Source organism: Salvelinus namaycush, chromosome 12 (assembly GCF_016432855.1).
Source record: "Salvelinus namaycush isolate Seneca chromosome 12, SaNama_1.0, whole genome shotgun sequence".
Taxonomy (NCBI): domain Eukaryota; kingdom Metazoa; phylum Chordata; class Actinopteri; order Salmoniformes; family Salmonidae; genus Salvelinus; species Salvelinus namaycush.
The window spans coordinates 5,923,095-5,938,727 of NC_052318.1; the positions used below are offsets into that span (position 1 = coordinate 5,923,095).

Below are 15,633 nucleotides of genomic sequence, written 5' to 3' on the forward strand. Positions count from 1 at the left end.
TCATTTTCTCTGATGAATCCCCTTTCCGATTGTTTGGGGCATCCGGAAAAAAGCTTGTCCGGAGAAGACAAGGTGAGCGCTACCATCAGTCCTGTGTAATGCCAACAGTAAAGCATCCTGAGACCATTCATGTGTGGGGTTGCTTCTCAGCCAAGGGAGTGTGTTCACTCACAATTTTGGCTAAGAACACAGCCATGAATAAAGAATGGGACCAACACATCCTCCGAGAGCAACTTCTCCCAACCATCCAGGAACAGTTTGGTGACGAACAATGCCTTTTCCAGCATGATGGAGCACCTTGCCATAAGGCAAAAGTGATAACTAAGTTGCTCGGGGAACAAAATATCGATATTTTGGGTCCGTGGCCAGGAAACTCCCCAGACCATAATCTCATTGAGAACTTGTGGTCAATCCTCAAGATGCAGGTGGACAAACAAAAACCCACAAATTCTGACAAACTCCAAGCATTGATTATGCAAGAATGGGCTGCCATCAGCCAGGATGTGGCCCAGAAGTTAATTGACAGCATGCCAGGGCGGATTGCAGAGGTCTTGAAAAAAATGTGTCAACACTGAAAATATTGACTCTTTGCATCAACTTCATGTAATTGTCAATAAAAGCATTTTACACTTTTGAAATGCTTGTAATTATACTTCAGTATTCCATAGTAACATCTGACAAAAATATCTAAAGACACTGAAGCGGCAAACTTTGTGAAAATTAATATTTGTATCATTCTCAAAACTTTTGGCCATATGTGGTGGTCTTGACACAGAAATATACTGTACATATTTCTGTGTTTTATCAGCAGAGACATATAATGTGATATTATTCAATTTATGTCAAAAAGCTAAAAAATAAAAAATGTTTAAAAAAAAATCACAGCCACACTTTTATTGTGATGACTAAATGTAGAGTCCGACATTAGAAAATCCTTTGTAAGGTTTGTGAACAAATAGTAGTGGGGGGGAAAAAAATCTTCAATACCGTTCCAGACTTATGCCTCACTTTATAGCATGTCAAACAGCAAAAGAGATAACAAAAGCCAAAAACACAGGAAAAATATTGGAAAAGGTCTCCACAAAGGACTAATTTACAAAACCACTGAGCCACATGAACGTCAGACACAGAGGGGTTTAAAAGCAAACTGGGAGAAAAAAAATTCCTTGAGTAATCCACTTATTGCATTCTGGATGAGAGAAAACAGGATGTGTGGAGAGAGTCGAGGATTCTGTCCCTCCTGAAGGATTCTGTTCTGTAGGACGGGACCAAAGCCAGGTCAGAATGGACCTCAATACCAGTGTCTATAAGCTTGAATGAACATGAAGGGTGACGACGGAATGTTGTGGACAAGAGGGGGATTGGGGACAGTTGGGGGGGTGGGGTGGAGGGCTACTGGTCCGTTGGCATGTCTCTGTCTGTTTCTGCTTTAGAGGGTTGCCCCGGCGATGGGGTGTGGGGGGGTCGGGACATGGGGGCAATCCCATGTGCCATAGCCAGGTTTCCTGCAACAATTCCCTCCACTGCAGCACCTGCCCCTGTCAGACCTCCTGCTGTCACTCCCACTAGACCAGTAGGGAACCTGTCGTTCAGCGGGTGGAGTCAAAAGAATTACAACAGCTTTCTAAGGACATAGAACACAAGCCAGATTCAAATCGAAACCTGGAGTTGTCTTAATGTAATTTATATATTACCTACATGTGCTTAAGTCTAGTCGTACCTGTAAGCTGCAGCTCCGTTCTGTTCTGAGTGCACGGCCCCATGGTCCACACCAGGCCACTGGGGTGTTGCCATCAGATACTCCTTGTTCACACAGTTCTTCAGACTGTCAGGGATGCGGCCTGTCGGGAAAACCATCACAACAGTGAAGCTAACTGATCAAATGATCAATGACAACTCTTGAAAAGGTTCTTTGTGCGGTAATACAAACTATATCACTAAAATGGTAAAGACTACTGTGCCAAGTATCACATGGCTAGACGGTTGTTCACTCTGCACGCCTGGTGTATTTGTGCCTATAAATATTCTGTCATACACCCTGAGGCTTGCATAACTGAATACCTGTGATGGCCCGGCGCACTTCTCTAGCTGCCTCCTCCCGAGCTTCAAGGGACGCCTGCTCACTGTACCAGGATGTGTGGGGGGTGCAAATCAGATTGGGAGCGTCCTTCAGTGGGCCCTGAGAGAAGCTGGAGAGATAAACAGATTTAAGAGTGTACAAGGTGGAGTTTATACAGAGAATCACAACTTTTAAAACAGTTATTGTTTTCAAGTCTTAAATGGCTGGCCTATAAGTTGGAGGAGGAGGAGGCTGGGAGGAAGCTGACCTGAAGGGCTCTGTCTCATGTACGTCCAAGGCCGCACCCCGTATCCTTCCCTCTTTCAGTGCCTGGGCCAGGGCCTTCTCATCCACCAGGCCCCCTCGTGCCGTGTTCACCAAAAATGCCCCCTGGCGCATCTGCACAGAGATCACAGTCAGAGGGAATGGGTTAGATATCGCAAAGCAAGCCATGCAGACAACAATAACCAAAACACATGATCTCATTATTGGGGAGAACGGAGATACACTCAAGACTCGAGGTTATGAGGGGTGACTTGTTCATGGAGTGTGAAAGTGAAATCATTGATAATTGGGGGTGTTGTGGGTGGTACACACCTGTGGGTGTGTGTGTGTGTGTGTGTGTGTGTGATACCTGTTTAATGGTGAAGTCGTTGATGAGGTGATGGTTGTGCTCGTTGAGACTGCAGTGCAGTGACACACAATCAGAATGGATGAGAAGGTCCTGCAGGGTGGCCATTCTCTGCAGGCCCAGAGAGCGTTCCACTCCGTCTGGCAGGTAGGGGTCGTAGAATATCACACTGAAGCCAAAGGCCTTGGCCCGCAGCGCTACAGCCTGGCCCACTCGCCCTGCGGAACAAACACAGACACTGTATGCTCAGACTGGAGGACGGAATAGCGGAGAGAGGAACCGCTCACTAACTCTGAGAAAACTAAAATGATTTGCATTAAATATACACTGAAATGACCTGTGAGGCCACCCATAATAATTACTATAAAAACGGTTGAGCGTGAAAAACTCAGCAGCGTTGCGTTGCAGTTCTTGAAATAAACCGGTGCGCCTGGCACCTACTACCATACCCTTTTCAAAGGCACTTAAATCTTTTGTCTTGCCCATTCACCCTCTGAATGGCACACACACACAATCCATGTCTCAGTTGTCTCAATCCTTCTTTAACCTGTCTCCTCCCCTTCATCTACACTGATTGAAGTGGATTTAACAAGTGACATCGAGAAGGGATCATAGCTTCACCTGGATTCACATGGTCAGTCTATGTCATGGAAAGAGCAGGTGTCCTTAATGTTTTCTATATACCGCGTCCTTTGTGACTACACTTGCAGAGAGCCCATGCTAAGACAAGATCCATTTCCCTCCTCACCCAGGCCAATGATGCCCAGCGTCTCTCCCCGGATGCGGGCAGCTCCGCTGGCCACCTCCCTGATCTGCTCCACGCTGGAAGCCCTGGTGCCCTCTCTCATAGCCTGGTGCATCCAGGTGACGCGGCGGTAAAGGTTCAGGATCAGACACATGGAGGTGTCCGCTGTCTCCTCCACTGACGTGGCAGGCACATTACACACAGCTATACCTGAGGGGGACAGAGCACAAAGGAGACAGTGGTTAGTTCTCATATATATTAAGGTGGATGGATGGGTCGACTGGAGGGGTGTAATAGGTCGACTGGAGGGGTAGGAGAAGCAAAGTAATGATCCAGTAGCCAACCTAGTTCAGCCGCGGCCTTGATGTCCACGTTGTCGAAGCCACTACCTATTCGCACGATGATCCGCAGGCCCTTGAACTTGTCGAGGTCATCCCGCGAGAGAGTGATGGTGTGGTACATCAGGGCGCCCACTGCTTCATTCAGCACCTGAAGCACCAGGGAGAGAATGGGTGAGTAGTAGGGCTGGGAATTGCCATATGTAGAGTGCGCGATTCTATACAGTTGAAGTTGGAAGTTTACATACACCTTAGCCAAATATATTTAAACTCAGTTTTTCACAATTCCTGACATTTAATCCTAGTAAAAATGCCCCGTCTTAGGTCAGTTAGGATCACCACTTTATTTTAAGAATGTGAAATGTCAGAATAATAGTAGAGAGAATGATTTATTTCAGCTTTTATTTCTTTCATCACATTCCCAGTGGGTCAGAAGTTTACATACACTCAATTAGTATTTGGTAGCATTGCCTTTAAATTGTTTAACTTGAGTCAAACGTTTGGAAGTGTGCTTGGGGTCATTGTCCATTTGGAAGCCCCAAATAGCGACCAAGCTTTAACTTCCTGACTGATGTCTTGAGATGTTGCTTCAATATATCCACATAATTTTCCTCCCTCATGACTCCATCTATTTTGTGAAGTGCACCAGTCCCTCCTGCAGCAAAGCACCCTCACAACATGATGCTGCCACCACCGTGCTTCAGGGATGGAATGGTGTTCTTCGGCTTGCAAGCCTCCCCCTTTTTCCTCCAAACATAACCATGGTCATTATGTCCAAACAGTTCTATTTTTGTTTCATTAGACCAGAGGACATTTCTCCAAAAAGTACAATCTTTGTCCCCATGTGCAGTTGCAAACCATATAGCTTTTTTTGGGGGGGTGGTTTTGGAGAAGTTGCTTCTTCCTTGCTGAGTGGCCTTTCAGGTTATGTCGATATAGAACTCATTTTACTGTGGATATAGATAATTTTGTACCTGTTTCCTCCAGCATCTTCACAAGGTCCTTTGCTGTTGTTCTGGGATTGATTTGCACTTTTCGCAACAAAGTACGTTCATCTCTAGAAGACAGAACGCGTCTCCTTCCTGAGCGGTATGACGGTTGCATGGTCCCATGGTGTTTATACTTGCGTACTATTGTTTGTACAGAAGAACGCGGTATCTTCAGGCATTTGGAAATTTCTCCCAAGGATGAACCAGACTTGTGGAGGTCTACAATTCTTTTTCTGAGGTCTTGGCTGATTTCTTTTGATTTTCCCATGATGTCAAGCAAAGAGGCACTGAGTTTGAAGGTAGGACTTGAAATACATCCACATGTACACTTCCAATTGACTCAAATGCTGTCAATTAGCCTATCAGAAGCCATGACATAATTTTCTTGAATTTTCAAAGCTGTTTAAAGGCACAGTCAACTTAGTGTATGTAAACTTCTGACCCACTGGAATTGTGATACAGTGAATTATAAATGAAATAATCTGTCATGCACAAAGTAGATGTCCTAACCGACTTGCCAAAACAATAGTTTGTTAACAAGAAATTTGCGGAGTGGTTGAAAAACCAACCTAAGTGTATGTAAACTTCCAACTTCAACTTTATGTAGAGTGATTCCTTATGTAGTGCACGATTCTATATGTAGTGCGCGATTCCATACGTATAGTGCGCGATTCCATACGTATAGTGCGCGATTCCATACGTAAAGTGCGCGATTCCATACGTATAGTGCGCGATTCCATACGTATAGTGCGCGATTCCATACGTATAGTGCGCGATTCCATACGTATAGTGCGCGATTCCATACGTATAGTGCGCGATTCCATACGTATAGTGCGCGATTCCATACGTATAGTGCGCGATTCCATACGTATAGTGCGCGATTCCATACGTATAGTGCGCGATTCCATACGTATAGTGCGCGATTCCATACGTATAGTGCGCGATTCCATACGTATAGTGCGCGATTCCATACGTAAAGTGCGCGATTCCATACGTATAGTGCGCGATTCCATACGTATAGTGCGCGATTCCATACGTATAGTGCGCGATTCCATACGTACAGTGCGCGATTCCATACGTACAGTGCGCGATTCCATACGTACAGTGCGCGATTCCATACGTACAGTGCGCGATTCCATACGTACAGTGCGCGATTCCATACGTACAGTGCGCGATTCCATACGTACAGTGCGCGATTCCATACGTACAGTGCGCGATTCCATACGTATAGTGCGCGATTCCATACGTATAGTGCGCGATTCCATACGTATAGTGCGCGATTCCATACGTATAGTGCGCGATTCCATACGTATAGTGCGCGATTCCATACGTATAGTGCGCGATTCCATACGTATAGTGTGCGATTCCATATGTATAGTGCGCGATTCCATATGTATAGTGTGATTCGATACTGTGATTTTATTGCGATTTTATGTTCCAAACTTACTATATGTCTGCTGCAGAGGGACAAGAGAGACATGAGAAAACAAGTTTTGATCAGTCATGGAAATAAAGTGCTTAAAACAAATTGGCTCCCTGTTTAAAAACATGGAGAACAAGCTACAGAAGGAAAAATACAGGAGTGTTGGTGCAAGTACAGCCAACTAGCGCAAAAATAATATTGCGATAGTCAAAACGATACGATATCTGTATCTGTATGTATCTGTATCGATCTTTTCCCCCCATCACTGGTGAGTGTTCAGAAGAGGCTATTCAATCGATATCCTTATTCTACCATTGCAATAAAAGAGCAGAGACTTTCCCTAATTCTATCGAGTTGGAAATAAAGCCCACCACAAAAATAGCAGACGTGTTCACGATGCAGACATTTCCCTCGCTAAAAAGTGCAGACAGATACTTAGAGGAGAACCATATAGTTAGAGGTTGGGTACCTTCTCGTGGATCTCCTGGGTGGACTGGGCATCACAGAAGGCCACCGTGGCCACGTCCTTCAGGACAGGCATCTCCACGGTGCAGTCGCGACCATCCAACAGTGCCACTAGGGGGCGCGGGTGCATCGGCCCATTCAAAATCGGGGGGCGAATGCCTAAACAAATCAACATAAAACGGACAAGACTTAAAAATAAAACACTCTTTGGATCTTTATCCAGGGTGTATCACTTGTGTCCTTTCTAACGGATCAATCAGATAGAGCAATGTGATCATGTAGTAGGTCTAACCGATTGAATTGTATGACAGTTAGACCTATGTGATCATGTAGATGGCCTAACTGTCACACATTTCCATTTATATCAAACTTCCAGTATAAAAAATAAAACCATTAAAAAATATATTACAAATAGCCTATTAAAAGACAGTTAGACAGGGCTTAGACTCGTGGGCTAAGGTAATAGCCTATACAAGCACACTGAATAACAGATTCACTACATAGAACAGTCCCCCCCACCCAAAAAAATAAAGGAAGTTTGTTCTGATGTGTCTGTCCTATAACAGAGATAAGAACAGGAAACATGTGTTTTTTTTTTTACATGTATTTAACCCTTTATTTTTGGCACTAAACAGCCTCCATATATACTTCCATAAATTTTTTTCAACTGGTCCTGGGAGACCTTTGGAGGAATCTCGTGACGGCCTACCCCGGCCAAACCCTCCCCCTGGACTACTGTTCAGTCGTGTGGTCAGGTGCCACAAACAGGGACTTAGCAAAATTGCAATTGGCTCAGAACAGGGCAACACGGCTGGCCCTTGAATGTACACAGAGAGCTAATATCAATAATATGCATGTCAATCTCTCCTGGCTCAAAGTGGAGGAGAGATTGACTTCATCACTACTTGTATTTATGAGAGGTACTGACATGTTGAACACCCATGCATACCCAACAAGACATACCACCAGAGGTCTCTTCACAGTCCACAAGTCAAGAATAGACAATGGGAAGCCACAGTACTACATAGAGCCATGACTACATGGAACTCTTTCCACATCAAGTAACAACAGTGGGGACTGTGAAGTAACACAAACACGATAACATACGCACACATGGATATAGTACTGTAGATGTGGTAGTGGTGGAGTAGGGTCCTGAGGGCACACAATGTGTGGTGAAATCTGTGAATGTATTGTAATGTTTTTAAAATTGTATAAACTGCCTTAAATTTTGCTGGACCCCAGGAAGAGTAGCTGCTGCTTTGTCAGGAACTAAATGGGGATCCATAATAAATACAAATACAACCCCAACCAACAGGGCAGACTCCTCCAGCCCCCAACCAACAGGGCAGACTCCTCCAGCCCCCACAACAGGGCAGACTCCTCCAGCCCCCACAACAGGGCAGACTCCTCCAGCCCCCACAACAGGGCAGACTCCTCCAGCCCCCACAACAGGGCAGACTCCTCCAGCCCCCACAACAGGGCAGACTCCTCCAGCCCCCACAACAGGGCAGACTCCTCCAGCCCCCACAACAGGGCAGACTCCTCCAGCCCCCACAACAGGGCAGACTCCTCCAGCCCCCACAACAGGGCAGACTCCTCCAGCCCCCACAACAGGGCAGACTCCTCCAGCCCCCACAACAGGGCAGACTCCTCCAGCCCCCACAACAGGGCAGACTCCTCCAGCCCCCACAACAGGGCAGACTCCTCCAGCAGAAGGGTGGGGTTGGAGGCACAGGCTTCTTTTGAGTTATTATAACCTTAATTTCCCCTGCCCTTCTGCAACAATACACAGTCTGCCCTTCTGCAACAATACACAGTCTGCCCTTCTGCAACAATACACAGTCTGCCCTTCTGCAACAATACACAGTCTGCCCTTCTGCAACAATACACAGTCTGCCCTTCTGCAACAATACACAGTCTGCCCTTCTGCAACAATACACAGTCTGCCCTTCTGCAACAATACACAGTCTGCCCTATCACCACAAAGCGCACACATCTCAAATAAACATCAATTAGAAACCTAAATTAGCAAAGATAGATATGGCTCATAGCTGGGAGATAGATACTGCATTAACAGTTGTCAATGCAGTATGTATGTGATATTGATACAGTGCCTTCAGAAAGTATTCACACCCCTTGTTACAGCCTGAATTACATTGAGATTAAGTCACAATACCCCATAATGTCAATGTGGAATTATGTTTTTAGATTATTTTTTTTACAAATTAATTTAAAATGAAAAGTTGAAATAAGTATTCAACCCCCTTGTTATGGCAAGACTAAATAAGTTCAGGAGTAAAAATTGCTTATCAAATCACATAACTTGCATAGACTCACTGTGTGCAACAATAGTGTTTAACGTTATTTTTGAATGACTACCTCATCTCTATACCCCACATATACAGATAATTGTTCGGTCCCTCATTCGAGCAGTGAATTTCAAACAAAGATCAGGGAGGTTTTCCCAATGCCTCACAAAGAAGGGCACCTATTGGTAGATGTTTATATTTTTTAAAGCTCATGTAGAATATCCCTTTGGGCATGGTGAAGTTATTAAATTACACTTTGGATGGTGTATCAATATACTCAGTCACTACAAAGATACAGGCCTCCTTCCTAACTCAGTCACCGGAGAGGAAGGAAACCGATCATGGATTTCACCATGTGGCCAATGGTGACTTTAAAACAGTTACAGAGTTTAATGGCTGTGATAGGAGAAAACAGAGATCAACAACATTGTACACAATACTAACCTAAATGACAGAGAGAAAAGGAAGCATGTACAGAATAAAACATATTCCAAAACAAGCATTTTGTTTGCAATTAGGCACAACTGAAAAAATGTGGCAAAGAAATTAACTTCAATGTCCTGAATACAAAGTGTTATGTTTGGGGCAAATCCAACAACACATGACTGAGTATCAAGCATGGTGGTGGCTGCATCATGTTATGGGTATGCTTGTCATCGGCAAGGGCTAGATAGTTTTTTAGGATAAAAAGAAACTGAATAGAGCTAAGCAGAGGCAAAAACATAGTAGTGTTGCACAGGTATACCAGTACCATGGTACAAAAACGTCATGATACTTATAACATTTTAGTATACCTGTAGTACCATTTAATATGATACTACCTAATTGTTCAGCCCTACCAATCTAAAGAACCTGCTGGTGCCTATTATTACATTTTTATAAAGTCAGTTCTGTTTACGAATGTAGTTGAATCCAAGCAACAGCCACTAGTCTCTTGTATGAGCAGGTTCAATGATATCCACTTCACTTTCATGCCCATAGCACGTGTGGAAGTTGTAATCAGCCCTCACCTGGTTCTCTTCATCCGCATCTATACCTTGCATCAGTTTTTTTTTTTAAATATATATATTTTGCCGTGATGGCGAGAACCTGATGACTCTTTTGTTGTTTATTTTATTGATTTAACTAGGCAAGTCAGTTAAGAACAAATTCTTATTTTTTACAATGGCCTACCCCAGCCAAACCCTCCCCTAACCCGGACGACCCTAGGCCAATTGTGCCCCACCTTATGGGACTCCTGATCACGGCCGGTTGTGAATACAGCCCGGGATCGAACCAGAGTCTGTAGTGACGTCTCTAGCACTGAGATGCAGTGCCTTAGACCACTGCGCCACTCGGGAGCCTTAGATGTTCACATTTGTTACATTGGAGCGGAACCTTTCAAACCTGAAATATTTTGTAACTGCAGAAAAAATGTATTTTATTATTTTGGATGCAGTATTTGCACCATACTGAAGTTATACTGCACTCTAACTGCAATCTTTTTTCGTATGAGGAGCTAGCGATGTTGATAAATTGTATAATTTCATCGCCTGTTATAACCAAGAGCCCAGTCTGAGTAGACTTTGCAAGTTCACCATAAGCTCAGCCTGAAATCAAACCAGGGTCTGTAGTGACACCTCTAGCACTGAGATGCAGTGCCTTAGACCGCTGAGCCACTTGTACTATTGCATGTGTGAAACAGCACAAATACAAGCACCCATCAAATTATTATTACTTGAAGGGCAGTATTATTACTTGAAGGGCAGTATTATTACTTGAAGGGCAGTATTATTACTTGAAGGGCAGAGAATGCCAACCCACTCCAATAGTGCAATTCTAAAATCTTGATGCCAGAGTCCCAAGTAGTGACGGCTGAAAACACAAATAGCCTAAACGAACAAGCTCATTCATAAGAGATAACATTACCTTAGCCCCCCTAAATAAACAAGTTAGTTTACCCTCCCCCAAGAACTATGAGAGATTACATGCGTTTAGCAATTAACACATTGATGTGTGTGTGGACTTTTTCAATCTTAATGATGTGTTGTATTGACAGTGACACCAACAACCAAAAAATTGGGCAACAGTGAATGGACAGTAGCCCAACCGGACAATACAAAGTGTAGCAAGTGTACCAACTAAAGCAAGTGTCACATGACCCTCACAATTATAAAAAAAAAAAAAAAAAAAAAAAAGGCACACAAGGGGCCTTGTGGACCTAAGATTTCTTCAGAGCTAAGGATAATCATAGAGCAGCCTAGAGACATTGATGGCACTTAATAAAAGAGATGAACATGAGAATTCAAGCCTCAAAGCAACAGCACTACACACACACAGACCACACAACTCATTGTGACTGTCAATAGCTTCCTTTGATAGATAGATATATATCTATATACACACACATATAGTACAGCTTAGTGCTCTGTCGCCTAAAAGATTCCTTCATTCATCTTTTTTTTTTTAAAGACAAGTTATGGACAAAGAAATTGCTTTTTGGCTCATTCTAATCTGATCCAGAACATGAAAAACATAGCAGTAATGAGGAGCTAGCCTGACAAATATTCACAGGGGATTGGAACAGAATTAGAAAACACACTGCATAGCAAAAAGGAGTGTTCAACAAACCTACAAAAATGACCTACTTCTTTCTGGACAAAAAGACGAAGACACGAATTCAAATTAACCTAAGGAAGGACAAGAAAGGCACATTCGACAGGGAAAGAGAGCGGAGCTGGCTACACACATGCACCATATGGTCTGGCAGAGTGTATGACCATGTGACTGTGTGACCGTGTGTGTGTGTGTGTGTGTGTGTGAGTAGAAAGCCTGGTCCGACCAGCAGCAGGGCCATGCACACAATGCTATTCATTCAGCGCTCATTCATTCTCCCCCGTCCGCCTGCCACTCTGTGGGTGTAAGTAAGCGAGCTCGCAGGGAGGGGTGGGGGATAATGCTGCAGTACCCCACCCTGCCCCCTGCCACACAGGCTCCAGAGCACTCACACACACAATACTATAAAAGACCAAGGACAAAAATGCACCGGGATGGCGAATCACCTATTTAAATAATAAAAAACAAAATAGCAGATTTGTACTCCTCTGTCCTATCGATCTAACCCCGCCTACTCCTCCTCTCCTTCCTTCCTTCCCTCTCGCTATCGCGCTGTAGGAAAACAAAAGAGAAGACATTCATCATCCTAACCTTGCATGCTGCAGTTGACCAGCCTTTCTTCTTCTCCTTCTCCACTTACAGTTACTGTCAGAATGCTTTCGCTTGGCACAATCCCAGGCAAACTCTCTCCTCCTTCAACCTACCCCTTGCTCCAATCAGAGTGAGGAACAATTCAGCCATAGCCAACCAAAACTAAGCTTATTAGCATTGAGAGGCTAGGTTGGGTAGTGTGCAGTAGAGGCAATTTCCATGTTGTTTTTTAAAGAGAAATGTGAGCCAGTGTGGTGCATTGCTCGCTGGAAAAACAACGAAAATGTAAATGATTATGGCCAGTCTATTCAAATAAAATATTTTTAGAAGATTAAATTCAGAAAGCACGTACTAATTCACTAATATAACAAATTCATGAAATTGTAAAATGATCAAAAGGCCACTACGTGCAACATTGATTTGACTGGTCAACAGTAGCTAAGGAACTGACTGTATAGGCTACTACTTGATACTAGATTCATATTAAAAATGGTGCATAAAAAGCAAAAAGCTATTGTGGGAAAAAATTATTTTAAAACATAGCTAATTAAAACCCTTGAATGATTTTTATACATTTAAAATAAACACGAGTACAGGATTACAATCATCCCTGTCAAATAAAAATCCTAGTATCCCAAAAAATATTTCTGTGGATATTATTCCAGTGGATGCTCATTATGGAAGATGAGGCTATAGTGGGACCTCCGCAGCAAACTCAGCAGTCACCTGCACCACTGTAACAGAGACTGTATCCCTGCCACAGCAGACCTGGGGTTCGAACACATGTCACAACCAAACAAATGCATTCATCATCAATACCAGTACAGTGGGGCGGCAGGTACCGTAGTGGTTAGAGCGTTGGACTAGTAACCGAAAGGTTGCAAGATCGAATCCCCGAGCTGACAAGGTAAAAATCTGTCGTTCTGCCCCTGAACAAAGTTAACCCACTAGGCAGTCATTGAAAATAAGAAATTGTTCTTAACTGACTTGCCTAATTAAATAAAAAACTGTATTTCAATCTCAGAAAGATGAGCTGCGCAATACAAGTTTAGCCATCCACTACACATTTGCAGTCAAATCACTGTCAGGAAGAGCTGAATAGCCATTCACATTGATATCACAACCAGTTCCGCAATTATAAACCGAGAGCTCAATTAAGTCAAATGGGAAAATTCTAAAAATCCTAATCCACAGTTCTTTACCTGCCAGCATCCTCTGGGCACTGGACAAAGCACAGAGCAAATGGTTATTCTTTTATTATATCTAGGTAACTCAAATGACTTCAAGCGTGTATATAAGTGCAACTGGAACAAATGTGCCTTTCAGAAATCACATTCCTGACAGTTCCACCACTGAAAGTAGAGAGCTCTGTTCAGTTACATGGTAATATATATTTTTTTAAATGCCCATTTGCACTCTACCTATCCAGCGGCGAGAGAACACTGGCACCAACGGATAGCCATAGAAATTAATAACATGGTGTTAATACGGCAGTATTTTGACTGCATATGTGAGCGCCCTTAAGTGACTGGTGTATCAGCAGAAACTCTGTAGGTAGCACATTAACCGTAGAAATAACAACTACATTATAGAAGTTTAATAAATTATTATTCGTATTATTATTATGAAGGGATGGAGGCACAAGGTTTGACAGTGGCATGAGCCAAACTCAAGCCAATGGTGCAAGTAAGTGGTTCATCAGTGTGTGACTGTCCTAGAAGCAGGTGTGTGATGCAAGGAAAACATACAAGTATACAAGTATCAATGTAATCTAAACTGCCAGTAATGACTTGACAAAGGCAACAGGAAGTAAGTAGGTCCACAGGCACCCTCCCTCTTTTGCTGTTTATGGAATTAGATCTGTCATTGACTCCGTTATTTGACAACCCTTCCCAACACAGATTAGACAGGAGTATAACATTTTGAAGTGTTATTGTCACATACACTGGGTAGTTGCAATGAAATGTGTTGTTTTACAGGGTCAGCCATAGTTGTATCAGGGACAGAAGGGGATTAGTTATAAATATCTTTGGTCGTATGGCGCTATATGGCACTGTCTGACATAATGAGGTCAAGCACAAATGTATGGTGTCCATCACCTATGTATGTCTACGGTCCATCGGGCCAATGTTAGTCATTTCCCATTCTACATTGGAGAAAATATGAAAATGTCCAAGAATCCTTAGATAGCCAGCTGTTAACTACAAAAGTTTGTACACGTGCATTGTCAGTCTCTAACATGATAATTGGGGAAAAGTATGTTAATACTGACCTTCACAAATTCGGTCAAGCCTCTGTCGCTTGACTTTATGCTTATCCATGAGAGCCATCGGCGTTCTTCACTCCAGCCAAAGCACAAACAAATCAGACCAAAGCTGAGCCACACAAGGCAAATGTCAGAGTCAAACACCTCCCAGGGAACAATTATATGCCCCGGTGAAAACCTGTAAATAAAATTAACAGCGTTTTAATATCTACATGACTGGCTTAGCTACTAAACGTTTCCTAGCTACCATGCCTAAATGTGTAACCACATGACTAGTTGTATGGATAATAAAGTTGTTGATTTGGAATTACATATTTTTATCTAGCTATTTTAGCTAACGCTAGCTAGCATCACTTTGAATGGCTAGTACAGCTGGCCAGAGCCAATACTGTAGCTTGCGCCACAGCCGATTATCGAGCTAGCTAGCTAACGTTCGTTTCTTTTCCTAACTTTCACACTGCACTGGCTTCTTAGTTAACGTTAGTTAGGAAATAAAAAAAACAATTCATTTGAAGCACCAGTTTATAGCTAGCTAGCTAAATACCCACGCAATTTACACAGTAGTTAACTAGCTAGCTGGCTAAATGTTGCTAGTTAGCTAAAAAAAAAAAAAAGTAACTAGCCTACTAATTCAAAGTCGGTAGCCAATATTCGTGTGGCTAACATGGCTAGCTAGTTAGCTTTTTTAAAATCCCGCAAACGTGATACAGAGTTGCACGAAAATAGGCCTGTTTTACAAAGCTAACACAGCTACTGTAGCTAGTTAATACTACTAGCTAGCGCCACTGATGGTAATTTACAAGCAAATCAACACACGTTTAGGCGGCGTAAAACTATTTTTGCTTCAAGAGAATACCAAGAAGACGACCACGGAGCAGTAACGTTAGCTGTTGGATCAGATCACAGCACTACTAAGTAGCTAGCTAAGGTTATTGGTTCATTACCAAGTACTGCAGGTTCTGTTAATCTTGGTCTTGTGGGGGTCAATATGAGTTTACGTCTTCCCACTTAACGGATCGTCATGAATCCAAACAGTTTGTTCAGATGAGTCAGGTGACGGACGAGTCGGTGTCACAAAATAATGAGAAGTCTTGATAAACCACGGTTAGTGGAGTGTGGCGCCTTCACGTAACACAGGGGGTATTGCAGACCAGGCTACACACTGACCATCCGACCCCGATTTCTCAGGGACCACATTTGAGCTTGATGAGGTTTCTTT

At 43.2% G+C, this 15,633-nt stretch overlaps 1 protein-coding gene across 1 annotated transcript; it reads right to left on the reverse strand.

Annotated features, from left to right (window-relative positions):
• Positions 1-673: 673 nt before the first annotated feature.
• Positions 674-15,476, reverse strand: LOC120056429 (C-terminal-binding protein 2-like). The gene is made up of 10 exons (XM_039004587.1): positions 15,359-15,476; positions 14,421-14,592; positions 6,655-6,809; positions 3,780-3,924; positions 3,439-3,645; positions 2,694-2,908; positions 2,328-2,458; positions 2,062-2,189; positions 1,721-1,841; positions 674-1,582 (listed from the first exon to the last, which is right to left on the reverse strand). The coding sequence occupies exons 2-10, from the start codon at positions 14,476-14,478 to the stop codon at positions 1,393-1,395; spliced, it is 1,350 nt and encodes a 449-aa protein (XP_038860515.1). The 5' UTR covers positions 14,479-14,592; positions 15,359-15,476; the 3' UTR covers positions 674-1,392.
• Positions 15,477-15,633: the final 157 nt, after the last annotated feature.